At 28.1% G+C, this 21,109-nt stretch overlaps 1 protein-coding gene across 1 annotated transcript in view; it reads left to right on the plus strand.

Moving 5' to 3' along the window:
* The window catches only part of LOC107452972 (cell adhesion molecule Dscam1), a 245,490-nt gene that overhangs the window by 173,800 nt on the left and 50,581 nt on the right, over nucleotides 1-21,109 (plus strand). The window contains exons 9-13 of the mRNA XM_071184720.1: nucleotides 4,576-4,863; nucleotides 7,669-7,788; nucleotides 8,699-8,878; nucleotides 12,121-12,268; nucleotides 14,982-15,130. Coding sequence (XP_071040821.1) covers nucleotides 4,576-4,863; nucleotides 7,669-7,788; nucleotides 8,699-8,878; nucleotides 12,121-12,268; nucleotides 14,982-15,130 — 885 coding nt within the window. The remainder of the gene's footprint in view (nucleotides 1-4,575; nucleotides 4,864-7,668; nucleotides 7,789-8,698; nucleotides 8,879-12,120; nucleotides 12,269-14,981; nucleotides 15,131-21,109) is intronic.

A 21,109-nucleotide genomic window follows, 5' to 3' on the forward strand; every position in this document is an offset into this window, starting at 1 on the left:
CCTACACTAATGTTTTTTTTAAGGTTCAGTGCCACTGCCCGGTATACCCTACACTGATGTTTTTTAAGGTCAAGTGCCACTGCCCGGTATAATTTGCACGGTATACCCTACACTGATGTTTTTTTAAAGTCAAGTGCCATTGCCCGGTATATATCTGCCAGATACTCCAAACACTGATGTTTGTTCTAATCTATCGTCAGTTATTAAAATATCGAATAAATGTAATTTTATTAAAATATCGAATAAATGTAAATATATCCACGAATAAATTAATATCAAATCGGATGTAATAAATATTTCGGACATTCACCAAAGCGACTAATTTGATTAACAACATTCACCGGTGAAAGTCAACAACCACCAATTTCGGTCATTCACAGTAACATGCACATCATTTACAAAATAACCTCATCAGGAGGATTATTTCATACTTTGCCTAAATAGTATCCGTCATTTCAAAAAATAAAAATAATTGGTTTTGTTGGCGATGATCTCGTAAGGCGATAAGGAATCATGCATAGTACAGATAAGGAAGATATTAACCTCGAAGGAAAAGTGAATGAATACCCCAAGGAACCGTCGCAGGCTTGGTTCTCGATTTATTGACCCACTGAAGGTAGGAAAGGCTGAGCCAACCCTTCCTGGACCGAGGATTGAACCCAGGATCTCTAGCACGAGAGTGCGAAGCGCTACCACTCAGCCACTGGGTATACTGTGTATGATTACAGAAATACAATTTGTTTTATTATTGGAGATTGAATATTCTGCTTATTTCAGTCAATCATAACTAACCTATGCATTCAAAATTATGCAACTGTTTATAGTTTAAAATTTGGGGTAAATTAAAATTTAAATGGACGTTCATAATTACATATTATTTTTTGCGTTGTGATACAAATTATTCGTAATTAAACTTCTTTAACAAAACAATTTCGTCTATACTTTCGAAAAATACTTTTTATAAATATTGCTAAATTAATTTTATTAAATTCATGAAAGCTGTTTGTAAATTGAAATATTGTGTATAAGATATCTTACTTGACGTTATAAATAACGCTAGATTGATTCACGAAAAAAAATATTACTATAATTTATTTTCCAAGACATTTATTTAATTTATTTTGCTCGAATTACCCAAATAAAAATTATTATAAAACTATTTTTTTACTGTCAAATTCTCAGAAATTTGATTTATTAAAGTTATTTCTTTCTGAATGCAATTTTCATAACTAAATTCAATCCTTAGAATAAAAAAAATTATACTTTATTTCTAAAACAACAGGCATAAACAAAAATGCGTAAAAATAATTTCCTCAATCCATTTACAAAATAGGAAAACACACCAAAAATATTCATATTCGAGAAAATAATATCTTTTTTTCTCGGATTTGGAACGCCAACTTCCATTGAAATTCCCCGCAAATATTCCTACTCATCTCTAATGCAAACGTCGATATTTTCTTGATAATGAGAGATTAGAGGAAAGAATATTCCTCCCCCCTGAATGATCTAGAAATGAAAGATCTAAGAGGGTGAAAATGAAAGAATATTTAATAAAAATAGATTTCATAAATATAAGCCGGAACAATTCCTTAATTTATTTCTTCAGCCCATAACTGTTGTTGGCCCATTAGCACGGCGTAGAACTATTCACTTTGTTTCAGTTCAAATTCATTCTCGCGTAATCACCAACAAAGATCATTAATTATTTTTTACATTTGTGCATATCTCAACCATTGTTTTCATGTGGTAACAAGCATAGATTTTTAAGGGACTTTTCTAAAATTAAATTGTGTAGAAGAAAGAATTACTAATATTAATTCAAAATAATTCTTTTTTTAATCACTTAAATGTCTATATTTTTTTAAATTCTAAAGTGTTTGGTCATAAGCCGATAGAATTAATTTTTTTGCGTTGGCAACAAGAAGCTGAAATAAACTGTTGGACTGAAAGTGTTCATATAAAAAAACTTTTCTATACTTTTTAATGATGCTGATTAATTTACGCAGGAAAAATAATATTTTAAAGCTGTGTTTTGATAATTATGATGTTAAGTGCGATGCGTTTGTCAATGGAATATGATTTTTCTTTATTTTTTAATCTTATTCTTTAGTTTTTTTTATGAATTTTAACTTGTACTTGTTAGAATAAAGAACTTAAAACTGTTGCATCTTGCAATACTAAAATTTATATTTCTGTATAAATCAAAGACTTCAGAGGTGGTTTGTGTTGCATATTTTAAAAATTTCATTTTAACGAAAAATACCGGAATACAAAATATGCTAGATTATATGACTAAAGTATCTAATAAGCGAACGAAGTGAACTTTAATTGAAAAGCAATTTGAAAGGAACTGCTGAAATTGTCCCGGGGGTTACCAAGCACAGTAAGCATGAAGTGGCGCACCCAATTTTTCGATTTTTATTTTGTGAACATAGCACATCGGGGTATCCCAAAATTCAAGCAAGAAGTAATGTTCATAAATATCTCGGGCTTTAAAGTTAAAATGTGATTTTTTTTTTATTAGTGAATAACATATTACAGTCTTATGCATGGAATGACATAAATCCAAAACTCTTTTATCATAAACCTTATATTTCAAAAGCCGAATAAAATGACCTATGCTGATACTTTATCTGGATGTCTAATTCAGATCACCAGAATGAAACATTAAACGAGCTCGACTCAAGAACGACTCTCACGACGAGAACGACGAGAACTACTCAATATTGCTCTTTTGTCAGCAGTGAAAGTTTTTTCGTTTACTGCTCTGTTTTTAAAAATCCATGACTGCTGTTTTTTTTTTCTGAAGCATTTTATTGCACGTATGAAAAAAATGGAGGTTTTTGTAACAAATTTGGTTTGCATTTTATTATTAGAATGGTTATTTATTTATTTATTTTTAAATTTACTATGATAATAATACTTACGATATAAAAGTTAGTTCTATAAATTTCCACTCTGTACTTTCCTTGATACTATTAAATGTGAATGAAATTATGTGTTTTAAATTTAATAATAATAGTAGTACCCGGAATATAACAATCTGATCAAAATCATTGGATTCAGAAATTATATATTTTGAAATTTTTAGGAAACTCTGCAAATGCCTCGTAACATTTGAGGTTTGTTTCATTATATGCATTGATAATCCAGTTTCGTTTCAACTAAAATACATTGGTTACGATGAACAATAAATACATATAAGAATTTACACTTATGCGCCTCAGTGAAGTAATGGAATTCAGCAATATTGTGTTCATTCATATTGAATAGAGCGTAAAAGCATATCCATTTACGGCATTCTTACAGCTAGGGAGCAAATCCATAAATCTTGAGAGCAACAATGTAATACACATCGTTTATCTCGACATGAATAAATCGTACGAAATGCTAACAGATACGGGCTCTGATATGTATGAAACTCTGACATAAAATTGTGGGAAGTTTATTTATGATAGATTATATTTTTCTTCTGAATAATAAAATAGATTTTATTTTGCATGATTTTAATGCTTAAAACACATTAAAGGTATTTTTATATTTTCCTTTTTTTAATTTTAAAATCTATAAATTAAGTGCTTTCAATTTAAAAAAAAAGTATTATTTATTACGTTTTAAATTATCAAAGCAATTACAGGCAATACCTACTTTTTATGTAATGAAAGTTCTATAAATTATGTTATATAATTATGAGGTCTTGTGCAAGAACCAGGGAAGTACTATTTTCAGGCGTTTTTGACTATGGCCAGTATAGTTATCCCAGTAAGTGTTAGATCTGGCATGAATATAAAATTAGTCCTCTCTTGTGTCATAAATAGTGTGGAAAAAACTATGTAAGCCAATATTTTTTTATTTTTTTTACTATGAACAATAACCTATTTCCGTTTAGTACAATAGCTGGAAAATATGTAACATCAATCCTCTATTGCATGGTAAATTGTATAGACAAAACTACATAAGCTTATTCTTTTTTTTTTACAACGGGTAATTTAAAAGTTTTTACTAATGTATTAACCAGCTCAAACGTAACATCAGCCCTATACTGTATTGTGAATAGTGTAAAAAAATCTACTTAAATCAGTTCTTATTTTGTTTAATTAATGGACAAAATATCAGTTTCAATTAGTGCAAAAAAACTAGCACAAAATGTAACACAAGTCCTTTCTTATGTGGTAAATAGTAAGAGTAAAACTTGATAAGCCTTTCCTTTTTTTTTTTTTTTTTTTTTTTTTTTTTTTNTTTTTTTTTTTTTTTTTTTTTTTTTTTTTTTTGATTATGAACACTGTGGCTGTTTAGATTAGCTCAAGAACTGTCAAAAATGGAACCTCAGTCTCCTCTTATGCTGTTAATACTGCTGAAATCATCGCAAATCTAATTATTAAATTTTTTAATTTCCATATCTTCTAACTCCCAATTCATGATTCTGAACTTAACTTATTCGTACACAAGTCCCTCAATTGAAAAATTTTCTAATGTACTACATTTATTTATTACTCTCCTAAAGTTATTTATTATTTCAAAGAAAAGCTGTAGTTCTTTTTATATCTTAAATATTAATATTTTGATTTTTAGCTGGACCAGTTGTCGATCCTTTCAACTTTCCTGAAAATTTACGAGAAGGCAGAAGAACTACACTAACATGCATGGTATCAGCTGGAGATTCTCCCATTTCGTTTCGCTGGATAAAAGATGGGGAGCCTATAGTACCTGCTTTACTTGGTGTTAACATTGAATATCTTAACCAATATACGAGTACATTATTTTTTGAAAAAGTAGCACAAAGGCATAATGGAAACTACACTTGCATCGCATCTAATCCTTATGCTTCAGCAAATCATACCGCAGGCCTTACATTGAACAGTAATGCATACATTTCAAATCTCTTTATTTAACTGGTCTAATAATTAGAAAATTTTAAAGAAAAATGAGTCTGACATTTAATATTTTTTATCTTATTCTTAAATATATGTATTTGTGAATAAAGAATAATAAAAAACGAAAAATATTTATGTTCTATAATTTTCCCTATACAAGCCCTAGTGTTAATTTTACTTAAAAATGTCATTAAAGTTTGTGCTGTCTGAATTTTAATAAGTTGGAAAATACAGTGAGAAAACATGCAAGGTCAAAACAGTGAGAAAATAAATTGGTTCATACAGTGAGAAAAATGTAAGGTCGAAACTATCAGAATGTGATAAACTGTTTCATGTTCCGGCTCTTTGGTAACAACATTAATTAGTAATTTTACTAAAGTGAACTGATTTAGTTAGGAATTTGGTTAAACTAACAATAATATCTGTGATAAAATTTTGTAATTTTATCATTATAGCTTAGACCATTGCAAACAAAAACTGTTGCTCTGTTAAATTTACTTTCAGCTTTTTATTTTTAACTAAATGTGTGGTATTAAAAACTGTAAATAAAAAACCATAATTTCCTATAAACCATAACCAAATGAACGTAAAAATTTACCAAATGAGCAATTTAAATAATATATATTTCGGTTTTATTAATTAAAATTAAGTTATTGTTTTTTTAGCCAAACTTATCATTACCATTCACTACGATAATTTTATGATAATTTGTTTTCTTTTATTGAAGAAGTTAGAAATGGACTACTAATGTCCAGAACATTACTAAAATCTAAAAATAAGAGAAATTCTAAAAAAAGTATTCTTTCAACCATTATTTTAAAAATACCCACAACCACAAATAAAATAATTGATAATTAACTTTACAAACTAATTGTCAAAAAGAAAAGTATTAGCATTTCGGAGTAACAATATTTGAATCTTAATTACTAAATTGTAACCATATATTTGTTGACATTAATAGAATGTGAAATAAATGCATACTTAAAAATAGCTTAGGATAATTTTTTGTTGAAAAAAAATTCCAGTTAATTGAAGCATTTCGATACATGTTTCCAAAACAAACTTCATGTATTAATTAACAACGAGCATCATAGTGTATAAATATTATTCATTTTAAACCTTAGATAACAGATATTATTTTAGTAAATACTAACGCATAATGATTTCTGTAAATGCATACATTTTCTGAAACTGCTATTATTGATTTCCTATAAACGTATTATCTATATAAGCCATTTTAAACATTAGGAATTTAGCTACACGACCTTTAATATATAATAGTTGAAACATGTACTAATTGCAACACATATTGATTATATTCCAATTTATTAGTTCAGTTTCATTTGAAATATATTTCGATACTTTAAATTTCTTTTTGGCTTGTATAAATATAGAAGTTTTTTAAAATTGTGTGTCTATGGATTCCTTTTATTTCATAATATTGTTTTTATCACCGGTTTATCGACAACTTTTAAAAAAAAATATTTTCGAATATGATGATAATGTTTGGTTCTGATTTTTTTCGAATTAATCAATGTTAATTTAATTTAAATGTAATATCTACCGTTTATAATTAACTAGATGGAAGCAATTAAAAACGAACTATGCTATTTAGCAAAATGGTAACCGATGAAGGTGACAAATGATTGCTGTTGTAACGAAAACGATACGTGTGTTTTTCACTTCCATCTATAATAACGAATGGATATTTTTCCTAGACTGTTCACGTCTACCAGACAGATTCGAAGTTCTTGCGGGAGATTGAATTTTGCACCCCTCTTTGAAATCTCAGTGTTGGCTGGTTGATACGAAATTTGCTCCCTTCTTGCCCCGAACAAGGTGGTGCTGACATAAAATATCCTCAGCGGTAGACGGATCCCCTAGCTACGAAAACCACCCACAGGTTAACCATGGGTTGCTTTCGCGGGTTTCCACTCCATGTGACGCAAATCTGGGTAAGTTCCCTCTATAAGTCTTCCTAGAAGGCAAGTTTGTCCCAATGCTTTATTCAGGAGTTCCCTTGTCCTTCGGATTAGGTTCAAAACTACAAGGCTACAGAGTTGAACAGTATTGGTTGTAGAGTCGGGTCGACTGTTCAAAACCGGTTATAAAATAACAAAATGAAGCAATGACAAAAGTATTATAACCGAGCAGCTATCATAGCGTTTTAAAGTGACTCATAATTGGGCAATTCATATGAGGTCGATTTTTTAGAACTGTGGGAGTAGGAGTCAATGATTGGCATGATTTGAATGTGTTAAAGCTCAGGAAAGTAATCAAATAAAATATTCCAGCAAGCTTTCTATGGAGTCATCGTGTAAACGCTAGACCACTCAGGCAAAGTAATAAATTATTCTGCGAACGTTCAAATTGAAAGTGTCATCGATTTTATTGTTCTAATCTCTCTCAAATTGACTCTTCCATGATAGAGTAACTATTAGGAAAAATATTGGCTGGAGCCTGTTTTAAACAAATGCTGAATAGGAAATATGCTTGCGCAAGCTAGTCTAAACAGCAGTCAAAGGTCTTGATACTGTGTAACCAGGCCTAAAAGCAACCTAAGGTCTTAGCATTGTGCAATTAGAGACATACACGGAAAATTTGCCTAAATGATTGTAGACAATACTTTTAAGTTTCATAAAAATAAAAGGAATCAACTGACACAGTGAATGCATGGAATATTATTTTTATAGTAAAATTTTTGAAATATAAATAATTTCTTAGCGAAATTTTTTGAGTATGAGCACATAAATTCGAAAAAGAAAACACATTTGTTCATATTTTCCTTTAGTTCCACCAAGATGGGTGATTGAGCCTAAAGATGTCGAAGTTGTTCAAGGAAGTTCAGTTCGTGTCGATTGCCAAGCGGAAGGCTATCCTAGACCAATCATTCGTTGGAAGCAGCTTGTCGGTAAATCAAATATTTTTAAATTATTTTTTTACGTTATTGGTTGAAAATAAGAACTTAATTCAAAAATTTTTTTTATAATAAATTGAATTCGCATTGAATTCTTACAATAGTTCATAATTTAAATATTGTAAAATAAATTGTTCTATTTATCTTACTAAATTAGAAGAAAATTTGAAAAAATATATGAAAAAATACCACTTTCTTTTTGCATGTCTCAAAAACAGAGCAAGTTTCAGAATACTATCCAAACTCTTGTGCAAAGTTGTTTTGTTTAGAACTTTTATCTTAAATTTTTATATTCTTTTAAAATAATTTATTTTAAAATCATTCCTTTTTCCCTGCCAAATTCGCAAAATCTGTATGACTATCGAAAAGAGTTAATTTAATTATATATTAAACTTTTATTTTTAAATTTTTATTATTTTAAAATAAGTCACTTCAAAACAGTTTCTTCTCCGAAGCCAAATTCGCAAAAAGATCTAAAAAAAATGTTAATTTTAATTAAAAATGTATTTAAAAAAATATGAAAATCGCTTTTAAAGTGAAAAATAATAAAACTAATAAAAAAAAATTTATATCTTCTATCATTCTCTTTTCCGTCTCTTTGTTTTTAAATATCACATGGAATACAGCAAAATTCAAATTCCATCAGAACTCCTGTACACATTTGTTTACTTTAAAACATTTTTGAATGTATAATAGAATTGTGCAAATATATTTCCCCCGTTTTATTTCAAGAAAAGCAACAATCTCAACCATGCTAACTCAACTCATTTAAGTGCATTGAATATTTCTCCGCACTCCTCTCTCGTAGCATACATTTTCGCCAAGATCAACACAGCATTTTCGAAAAAGTCACTAAATGTCACGTAGCGCTTATCTTTTCAATTAACATATCTTCTCGTTGCAGGTGCTCATGGAAACCCGGAATCCTTTCAAACTATAATGAGTAGCGCCCGGATGCAGGTCCTTGAAAATGGTTCTTTGCTTATTTTGGAAGCAAGCCCGAGTGATGGGGGCTCTTTTCTGTGCCAGGCATTCAATAGAATTGGACCAGGACTCAGTAAAATGCTTACGATTGTAGTACACGGTAGAGTAATATCGAAGTACTATTATTGATCTTGAGTGCTCTTTGTTAAATTTTTGAAAAGGGTGGTATATAATAATGATTTATTCGTAAAGTGTTATTGAGTGCTGAAATTGTTTGATATTGTTGTCTAGAAGATAAAGGCAAACAGAGAGATTAGGGATTGCATAGATATAAACTCTTATGAATGTATTTAAAACTATTTCAAAAACTTTGTGACTGGAGGTTAAACATGCTTTAAACAAAGCAGATTCAATACTTTTTTTCATTCATTTGTAAAAATATTGATTCATTTATTACAGAGTTGATAAACTAAATTTTGATTGGCTCAATGAAATAATTATTTACAAGTAAAATTTTAAGGTTTGGATGAAAATGCCTTGTTTTTTCAAAAACAGGGCATTTTCAGCGCTACTATTATGTATACATTTTAGGAAACAAAAAGGTATAGCACTGCAGATCAGTAGTAACATTAAAGAGAAAATCGCTAGCACAGAAATGGAGAAAATATTCATAACAAAATGATTGCTTTGCGTATTTTTAATTTTAAATAGTAATAAAAATGTTTCGAAACTCTTAAACTTCTATATGAAAAATACGCTGTAAATTTCTCAAAATTGAGCAAAAATATGCATGTAAATTTCTCAAAATTGGGTTTCTCAAAATTGAGCAAAAATATGTCAAAATGGCCCCGACAATTTATATAGTTGAATTTGAAAACTCGATGTACTCATTATTGAGCATAGTGATATACTCAAAACAGCGTATACTCCTTTTTGAGCTAAATGCATATTCTCAAAAATGACGCATCATGATGGGTTATCATGTACTCATTTTGAGTATTTATTTCAGCGAGAGTGAGCATGTTCTCAAAATGACTATTTTGTGTATGTCACTATAGTCAATAATGATTACATGGGATTTTCAAATTAGATTATATATGCGTTGGTGCCATTTTGACATATTTTTGCTCAATTTTGAGAAACCCCCTTTTACAGTGTGAGCATACTTTGTGCTGAATAAGGGTATACTGTGTGGAGATAAAGTTAACTAACGCACATAAAGAACAGGTAATGGCACAAAAACGTATAAAAAGGGATGCCAAACCATTTTGTCTTCATTAAAAAAATACACACAGAAATAAAAATTTCTTTAAAACTCTTATTCATATTTATTCTGACATGAATATTTTTTTTCCATAATTTAACTTACACACTTCACTCAATTTCACTTGTTATTCTTCCAAAAGACAAGCGTAGACGAAAAAGGCAAATCAATCATTATTCATCAATTGCAAAATTGCAAAATATAAAAAAATCGCAAAATATTATAAAATCATTGCAGCAATCAGTATTATATCTAATCCTAAGTATCATTTATAATCTCACAAAATCTAGTATATTTATTCTCACATTAACCTTGAATAAAACTGCATGCCACCAAACAATTTTGATACTTGCATACCATTTTATCTTACACGTATAGGGACTGACTGGGTTTCGTGGTATTCCTACTATGAGCATTATAAGAAGACGAATGGCTAATTACCTAGGCGCTTTAAAAATTTGGCATTGGTTGGTGCTTAAACATGGGCTTCAACGGCGTCGTCGGAAATGCTACTATTTATTCCAGCTGCCCTGAAAATTGTATATTTGCCATCAGTATTGGTCATTTTTGATAGATTATACTTTGCTCTTTCCACGTATTGTATCCTTAAATCTGGTTATGAAAATGCTAAGTAACCCTTTTTATTTAATACTAAAATCAAACCCCTCTTCCTTTCCAGAGTATTTTCTTCACATGAAATATCACCATCAAACACATCAACGATACCAAACAGTGTTAATTCGTGACGAATATCGACTTTCATACTATTTTTACAAGTCTCTTCTTTCCATTTATTTCTATTTTCACTCTAAACCCCTTCAACCACACCATACAACGCAAACTCAAAACGAATATCGACGTTTATACTTTTTGACATGCCACTTCTTTCCATTTATTTCAAATTTATGTCACTAGAAGTGTCACCACAAATCCCCACAACCATACCATACAATGTAAATTCAATACGAACATCGACGTCTATACTATTTTTACATGTCACTTCTTTTTATTTATTTCAAATTTATGTGACAGGGAGTCTCACTACCAACTACGTCAAACACATTGAACAGTATAAATTCAAGACAAATATCGACTTTCATACTATTTTTACGTGACACTTCTTCCTTTTTCTTAATATTTATGTCGCGTGAAGTGTCATCACAAACCACCATAACCATACCAAACAACGTGAATTTAAGGTAAACGTTGACTCCTTCGGAAACAGTTCATTTAACAAAATTTTAAAATTGCCGCCCTCGAACGTATATACCAAATTTCATGCACAAGGTTTGAATAGGAAAGTCTTATTACAAATGTTTCTAGGTAAATTAGATAAATTGTGCAAAATATTATTTTCAAAAATTGCAAAATAAGTTATAAAACATCAAAACTTAGACTATGTCTTCTTTTAATAACACGCAATAAATTGGACTATTTAAGAAAATAAATTAATTGAAGTTTATAAATTTAAATTAGTTAAATGTCTAATATCCTTTTTACGCTAATTTGAAGTCAAAAGCTTTTTAAATGAGTTCGCAACTAATAGTAATGCAGAATATAGTCTAAATATGCAAAACATTTCCAAAAGTCTTTCTTTTGAATAATTTACGTTTAAAAATTTGAAAGTAAATAAACTCATTCTTAAATGCATGTTAAAAATAGGCATTACAACTAACTTGACATGCAATGATGTTGAATAAATAAATGTTTAAAGTATTTTAACGTAAATAAAAGTATTACATAACTACAATATATTAAAAGTACTCCGTTTTTTTCCTGAAATTAAAGATTGTATCAGCAAAGTAAACTGCTGTAATTTCAAGCATCAATGAGTCTTTCTCATTAAAAAAACGTGATAGGTTATACAAATTTATTTGCATATGTTTTTCTTTAGCTCCTATAAATGAAAGAGTAAGTAATTTTATCAGTTAGCTTAACATTATATATATATATATATATATCAAAATATTAATATTTTTTCCTTTTTTCCATAATCCCAAAGTATTTAATTTTTTACATTATTTTAATTAGCCTCAAAATTAATTAAATTGCTTCATATTTTACAATCTTAAACAGAATATATTTTTAACTAGTATATTTAATAGCTTCTTTTTTTATTTTTCAATTTTGTTTTTTAGTTCCAGCACATTTTAAAGTTAAATTTAGTGCCCAAAAAGTGAAAAAAGGTGATCAAGTAAATCTAAACTGCAAAGCCCACGGAGACAAGCCAATTTCGATCACGTGGTTCAAAGATGGAGAAGCACTGAACAATGGAACAATACCCAGGTACGCTGTCCTTTGGAGAAAAAAATAAGATTATTTTTCTATTTCGGCGCAAAAGCCATTGGAAAAATTGAAAAGTGCATGTGTTATGTAGAAATATATGATCTATTTTCCTGCGAATACAACAGCATATTTATTTTTCCCAGGTTAGTGCTTCTTAAGGATAAAGATACACTGGTTACATTTAGGTTATTTGTTTTTAGAAACTTAGATATACAGATCGTAACTTAACTCTTTTGTAACTCATCTTTTATTTGTTTATATTCTGGAATATATTTCATTTATTTTTGTTTTTTCGAACAAAAAAGATCAATAAATAAGGAGATGCAGAGAAAAATATACGATGTATTTTTGAAGTTTTATATTTAAGTTCTTATAAATTTGTTTAATTTTTATTACTGAAGCTTTTATGGTTTTCATCTGATATCATTAGTGTTTCTCAAAATTTGAAAGTTAATAACTTTCTATATTATTGAAAAATTAAAATTATTCAAGGTTATTGCAGATCCTCTTTTGATTCTAATAATGAGTTTACGTCAATTAAATTATAAACCCTTTTCTTTCCATGAATAAAAAACTGATTAACAAAGAGGAATACTGATATTTAAAACCCTTCATCAAAAATCATTATTTTTGTTCTGAACAACTGTGTATTCTTATTTTCTTTACATTATAAACTCAGGATGAAGGAACCCGAATTGATACTCGGATATTAAGTGAAATTAGTAACAATACACTGAGAAAAAATTTCTGGTAAAATTACCGTACTACATGGTTATGACATTTTTGGTAAAACTAAAATATCACTGTAAACCATAAATATCATAACGGTTTGCTGGAAATTCTTCAAAATTATAGATCTTATTACCACAGATTTAATTAAAAATACTAAATTAAAAGTAAATTTAATTGAATAAATGGTTTTTATGCCATGTTCTAAGGCACCATGATAAAATTGCCAAGTTTTACCAAATTTTGTCACACATTATAAAATCATATTTTATTGTTTTGGTAAAAATTACGGATTTTTGGGAGATACGGAGATTTTTGATGCTCCCATAAAGCCGGAAACACGGTAAATTTTCCCTCATTGTATTCGTTTTGAATACTCTTTCTTTTGAAGTTAAAAAAATAAATTTTCTTTGGCTACTTGCAGCAGCAATAAAATTGGAAATAAAAGTTTCTTTTTTTACTATAAGTATTCCATCATAGTTTATGTGTCGCTAACAAAGGAGTACTAATTGTAAATGTTTACAATAATTAGAGTGTAAATTTAAATGCAGACAATTTTTAGAAGAATTGTAGCAATTTTAAATTTCGACGGTTGATAGTTGTTTATCATAATAAATGGATCTTCATTTAAAAAATTCCTGCATTATTTTATTAGGTGTAAGCAATGATTTTTCGCACTCTATATGGGAAAAAAATTAAATAAATTTTACCTTTGTTTTTTATTGTAAAATTTCAAAGATTTTAAAAGTTATAATTCTATATCCTATCCCTATATTTGATGAAAAATGTTTTTTAGACTAATATTGTTTTTTCTATACTTTAAATGCATCTTTATAAAAAAATTAGCTTTATTGGTATGTGTTGGATTTTGTTGAGAGCAAATCAGACTGAAAGTCACGTAGAACAAACTGAAAACTTAACTTTTATTTACATCAAAAGCAATATAAAAACAATAAGATGTTGCCAGCACAGGAAACTCAAACTATCTAACTAATCTCGAACTCAAACCTCAACAGTATGTAACTCGTCAAGATCTAAATAGAGATAGGATATATTTTACACTAAATAGTGTATATATTCAAATATCATGAATAAAGAAAAATGATAGTATAGCCTCAGTTCTAAAAACATGAGCCATACAAAACATCAGAAGAAAATATACGATAACAAGTTGCAACAAAAAAACCCGTTTTAACCTATTGTGGAATTATTTTTAAATGATTCTCAGAAGTCGAAATATAATGCTAACGACAGCCTTAAATGATTTAATCAGAAAAAAAAATCTAAAATCTATCATTAGAATTACAGCTATGTAGGGCAATAGAAATTAGTTTAATATCCTTATTTTAAGCATATCTTCCATGTTCTTTTACTCAACGCTTAAGAACACTCATACACTTCGTACTCGTACATATTCCTCATACGTCAATGCAAATTTAAAAATCAAAATAGATTGAAATGTAAAAACTTTGTTAATAATAATTATTCTAAAGAAATGATCCAATGCTCAACTAATTTAATCTGTCTGTAACTAAAAATCAGTCAATTTAAAAAAAAAGTAAAAATTAAATGCAAAAATGATCCATTTAAAAAATAAATATCAATCAATCAATCAAAAAATCAACAAAAAAATAAAAAATAAATCAAAAATAAAATCAATATATGTAGTTTAAAAATTTTAAATTGCAGACATTACAGCTTAGATCATGCATAGTTAAGGCTTCTCTATTTTTTGATAGCATTTATCCTTTTACCTCTTCTATTATGGATCTAAACTAAAATAAATTATCAAATGCAACTCTTAGATTTGATCTCCATCAATTAACATATTCAAAACCTGCTATTTGTTCAAAATTTTAGCGCAATAATATTGCGCATAAATATTTACTTCATATTTACATTTAATTGGAGATGCTTTCTTTCTTTGTTTTACTGCAAAAAAAGATAACGGAAAAATAAATATTTGTGTTTTTCCAAAGAGCAGATACAGTAAGAGGGAGTATGATCATATAGATGGATTAACCTCTCAATTGAACATACATTCTGCTAGAAGGGAAGATTCATCTGTCTTTTCTTGTCGAGCATCCAATCTCTACGGACATGACGATTCTACGGTAGAATTGGTTGTACAAGGTGAGTTTATACATATATTTATTCTTTTTTTTTTTCAGTGAAAGTAAACTATCACATATTTTGGCGCTTAATTTCACCAAAAAAAAAAAGGATCTGTTGATCTGCCCTCGAATTTACACCATCTGCTTTTCTAAATTTATTAGAAAACCTTATTTGTAATAGTTTTCTTGGTTTTATAATACTTTAAAAATGTCAGGGATTATCCATAAATATTAGATATGAATGTTCGTCTGTGTGTCCTTCATAGACTTCTGAACCATTCGACAGAGAGCGCAATGATACTTGCCATACTGATTGTCCATAGCTTGAAAAAGGTCACTGTGAACGTTCGAAAATTCTGCTACGAACCATTTGTGTGGGATGGACGAAGAATGAATTTTTTCATAGGATTAACATTAAGCATTATTGCAATTTAAATTGCAGACGATTCTTATTTTAGATCACAGCTCCAATTAATGAACACTTATATATCTCGGTGAAGCCATAGTCTCACCGAAAATTATTTTGCTTGTTTTTACTAATTAATTATTAATCTTTCATTCTTTGTGATGTCCGGTGAGCTTTAGTAAAATTAAGGATAACGTATATATATAATAATAATATAGAGAAATTAATAAAGATTAATAAAAAGAAAAGAAGAAAAATTATTACAATAAAATATTTTTGAAAATTATTATAAAAATATTTAATTATACTATAATTTTTAAAATTATTATTATTATTATGTATTANTGGCGCGACAGCCCATAGAGGGCCAAGGCTTACTGTGCCCATCTCAGTTTTCTTGACCTTGGGCTCTAGGGTGCAGGAGAAAATGTTCCTGTCAGGTAGTCAGCCGAACGCGGTACGCCCAGTGTTTAGTTCCCAATCATGCTTGGTACTCCTTTATCGACCTACTGAAGGGATGAAAGGGTGAGTCAACCTTGCCCTGCCCGAGGATCGAACCCAGGGCCTGTGGCACGGGAGTGCGAAGAGCTACCACTCAGCCACCGGATGTCATAATATAGTATAGAGTAAAATAAATATTTGCGTTTTCAGTTAACGGAATTTAGCACCATAGCCAACATTGGAGTTCGCATGGCAATTATTGCAATTTAATCTTATTTTATCTAGCTATTCTTTGAATGAGATTAATCAATTAATTAAAATAAAATCACGAAAAATGCGCGCTATTGAAAATTATAATCAAATTTTTAGAATTCCTTCCGCAAAGCTATTCAGTCAAAAAAAAATTCTTAACTGAATGAAAATAACTAAGTTATTCTTCCTTAAATTATGACTGCCAATTTTATAAAGTGATTATAGGGATTTCATTTAAATATTATTTATGTCTAGGAGGATTTTGTGCAACTTTTCTCGATCTTACAATCATAATGAAATCAAAGCTTTTATAATATTTATAGGCATTAGTCAATTTCTTAATCTGTAAGTATTATAGACACCAGGGGCAAAACTAAATAAATTCTGAATAGCTTCATATGTATTGTCTTTATTCTCATTAAAATTATCAGTTAACGAAACAAAAGGTTTTCAAAGCATATATTATTAGATAATTACATTTGTTTAGAATAAATTAAAGCAGATACATTTAGCGATCGTACAAATATTCAAATTTTAGAAATTTGGGAAGGCAAAAGATTTTTTGTCTTGGCTTTTATCACGCTTTATCTGCTACATCAGGTTTATCTAATATTGATATAGAAGGATTGAAAAGTTTGGTGTTGTGGATAGTTCAAGTAACAGTGTCGAAAAATAGAGTAAAATAGGATATAGTAGTCGATAAAGTAGTGGGATAAGGTGTAGTAGAGTAGAGCATTGCAGAATAATATTTTAGACACAATAGTGTTAAGCAAAATATATTATAATTATTTACTAATGCTTATATTTTGCATAGTATATTAGAAGAGAAAAATTAATCTAATAATAAATTAACTTTACTAATTAATAGCAAAAGTGAGAAAGATGGTTGTAGTTTAAATTTGTTTTTGTTGAATTTTACCAGTTGATGAAAAATCAAGAAAATGAAAATTAAATTTGATGCATATTTTCAATTTTTAAATTTTGCTTAATTTGTAATTTTAAAGTGTGTTGTAAATTGTAAATTTTGTAAATTTTAAAAGTTTGCTTTTCAGAAAAAGAAAACACAATTTTTGGCTGATTAACACATGCCAACCTCGCTAAATAGTTATTCGCTTTTTCAACCAAATTTATTTAAAACATGTCTAATGCGTAAGACATGTTCATCAATGCCAACATGTTCATACTTATATTATTCAAAGGAGAAAAAAATTATTTTAAGCGTATACATTACGATCGTAATTTCAAAATTCTTGCGATTTTATTTTTATTATCGTTATGAAATGAGTGGATTTGCCTCAAAAGGGAATGCATAAAATTCAATATTTTTTTCAAGCTAAAAAAATATACTTTTATCCGTAATTGCAATGTAGCATTTGCAATTGCAATTGCAAATTACATTTTGTCATTTTTACCCTTTTCCTCGTTAAGACTGTGATAGTACAGTGGTTTGTACATTCCACGGACATTCATTAGTACATGGTATGTACTAACTACTATATAATCACAGCCTTAAAGAGGGAAAGGGTAAAAATTACAGAATGTGATTCAGTGACCCGATGTCACATTTTTGCACTTTCCTTCTTCAAGGCCGTGATCGTCTAGTGGTAAGTACATTCCAAGGAATGTTCGAAGACCACTATGAGATCACAGTCATAAAGAGTGACTACATGTCACCTACAGTTCCGTATCGTCTAATAAAAACATAAATTTTTCAATAAAACATTCCAATAAAGTTGTTTTTATGCTAAAATTTCCTATTCTATTTTACAAAAAATTTAATTTAGAAACTAATACTGAAAAAATTTGCCGAACATAACAATGCTTTGTTCATTAAAATTAAAAGTAGATTGTTTTAAAAATATTTTCAAGATAAAAATGTTTCAAAGTATTAATTAATTTTTAGAAAACGTAGCACATACTACATAAAATATGCATATTTATGACCCAGTTAAAAAAAAACACAAATGGACTGCGTCAAATTTCCGTAATAAGTGACAAATCAACTTTTTGTTTAGTTGTAATTACTTTCGTGAAATATTTGGATGCATTTCTTATCAGCACACCCAATTAAACTATTTTTTAATTGAAACGATATGCATAACTTATTAAAAAAATCTAAGTTTATTCCTAATTTATAAATACAATTCATTATCAGAAATTGCTTTTTCGTTTTGCACTTTCTGAACTTTATGATATTCAGTTATGATTATGAATTTTATGATATCATTTGTTCCAATTTTTCTGCTATTTATTTTATATCGATGTTTCCAAACGCTACTTGTTCATTTAAAATGTGAGTAGTGCTTCTAAATAAAATGCAAATAAAAATACTAATTTTTGATATTTAAATTGTAGTTAATAGCATTTAAGTTGATTAATTTTATATTTAAAACATTTTATTCATGAAATTACACATCAGTTAAAAATTGATGTACAATTGTAATTATGAAACTTTTATGTGCTTCTAGAGAGAATTTAATTTATTAATTGTCGCTTGTAAAGAGACAATTTTAAGAAATTAAAGCTTAAATGCTTTTGATCTTTTATTTATTCTACTTAACCGGCATAGAATTTATAATTAAAAATTTATTTTGCTCATTACTCGAGGTAACGTAAAGAATTTTTAGTTACGTAAAATATTTAATTACATTAAATGTCTTTGAAAAAATTTCTGAAAATGAAAATTTTATGTATGACCTAGTTTAATGAAGCAATTTTCTTTAATATTCAAATATCTATATTTTGTTAGAAATAATTCCTAATTGTTATTTTTAAAGGATGCATAATATATTTTAAAACTGATAATTAATTAAATTAGGCATTACTTTAACAAGAAATTATTTATTCAAACATGAGAAAATATAAAAAAGTAGTCTTTTTAGAGAAAATACCTAATTTTCGCCTTGTATTCTCAAAGGAGCTTAATTAAAATAAATGCTAATGTATGCGTAAAAATATGAGCAACTTTGAAACACGTTAGTCAATAAAAATATTCAAAAATAAATCTTAATTATGTAAGTTTAAATAAATACGGAGAAAGCATTTCTAAAATAGAATCAATATTTATTCAAAAATAGTTTTTTTTTTATAACCGCAGTCAAATAAAGTATTTTTCAATAAATAATTAAAGCAGTTATTCATAGAATGGTTTCAATAATCATGTATTTATTTATATTATTTAAAAGTTAAAGATTTAAATAATTATTGCATTTGAGAAACTAATTTCTACAAATCATTTCCGTATGCAAATTTAATTACGCCTTCTCAAAAATTCTGAAATTTAATTTATTTCTTTTCTGGGAACAATTATCGCTTGATTTCAACATTTAGAAACATTTTCATCGTGAGCGTTTTTAAATATTTATTAGGTTTGTTTCATCATCTTTGAAAATTTGAGAAAAGCTTTTAAATATTTCCGCATTTTAAATGTGTAGATATATAAAACAAATTTTAAAAATAATATCCTATAAAATAATATAAATGTTTATGAAATATAATACCTAACATTTACGACCAGTTTAACGTATTCTTTCGTTAACAAATTGTAATGTAACATTAAAGCAAACTTATTTCAATAGATACAAAAAGATGTAACAAATTGGAATTTGAAGTAGGTGAAATATTTTGACTAACGTTAACATTAAAAACTAGTATTCCTTAAATAATTCTTAAATTTATACTTAATAGTTAACTACTAATTACTCATATTGAGAGTTTCTAGCATGTTACTAAAACATTTTATTAAATAAATCATTTTCTGAAATTTAAATATTCCATTTGTAAAAATTGATTTCTTTAAAATGCCTTAATAGTTGCTAAGTTTCATTAACATGCTTCAAATCCTTAAAATATTTCAAATGTGTATAAATTAATGGTTTCTAAGAAATTACAATTTCTCGCAAGACATCTCAAAACGAGTCTCCAGTTCCAATAATAAAGCTTTTGACAGCTTTTGGTTACATTGAAAACTCAAATGATCTGACTGACCTTCACTTTTAAAGTGGTAAAAAAATTACATAAGACCCTGCACAAATAACCCTTTTTTCAGTTACGGTTATAAAATCTAAAATAAACCTTGAAAAGGTGAACTTATCCGTGATTTCAGATCACTTCCTTTTCTTGAGTTGCAAATGATAATTCATCCTCGAATTCAGAAGGTTTTTCTTGCCATGTTTTGTTAAGGCAGTTTCAATCTTAATGTTGTTTTTGCATTCTTAATGTGAACCTCCAGAAACCACCAGAATATGGTAAAATTAACTTTGTGTCTGTCTCTATAGGAACACTAAAGGCCTCTTTAATTTTTATCGAAGCTCTTCGGTGTTAATCTTAATAAACTTTACAATTAAATAAGGTTTTATAGTATGTGATAAAATTTGGTAAACGTGGTAAAATTTTGTAAATTTACCATAATGCCTTAGAGCAGTGTACAACAACCATATTTTACGTTAAATTTACATTTTAATTTCGCATTTCTTACTAAAAGTCTAGTTATTGGAACTATTATTTCAAGAACCAGAATTTCGCTTAACCAGCTTAAATGCCATTTATTTTGTTTGTTTATCATTGACCATCATTAACCAGAAATGTCATTACCATACCGTATCTCATTTTTGCCAGAATTTACTAAATTTTCGGATTTATTGACGTGTATTCTCTTGGAATTTTCAAAACATGAAATCTGATTATTTTTACTGATTATACAAACCCAATTTTATAGATCATTTGTCTTAATTTCATTTTAGACATGTTGCTAATACTCTGAAAAAAAATTATATTTTCATACTAAAATTTCCATTTATAATTAATATTTTCTTGGAAGCTGCATGTACAAAAGAATATTCTTTATTGCTCTATACATTATTATTTTTTTTTTTCATTCTTTTAAGTACATCCATAAAA

Source organism: Parasteatoda tepidariorum, chromosome 8 (genome assembly GCF_043381705.1).
Source record: "Parasteatoda tepidariorum isolate YZ-2023 chromosome 8, CAS_Ptep_4.0, whole genome shotgun sequence".
NCBI classification, from domain to species: domain Eukaryota; kingdom Metazoa; phylum Arthropoda; class Arachnida; order Araneae; family Theridiidae; genus Parasteatoda; species Parasteatoda tepidariorum.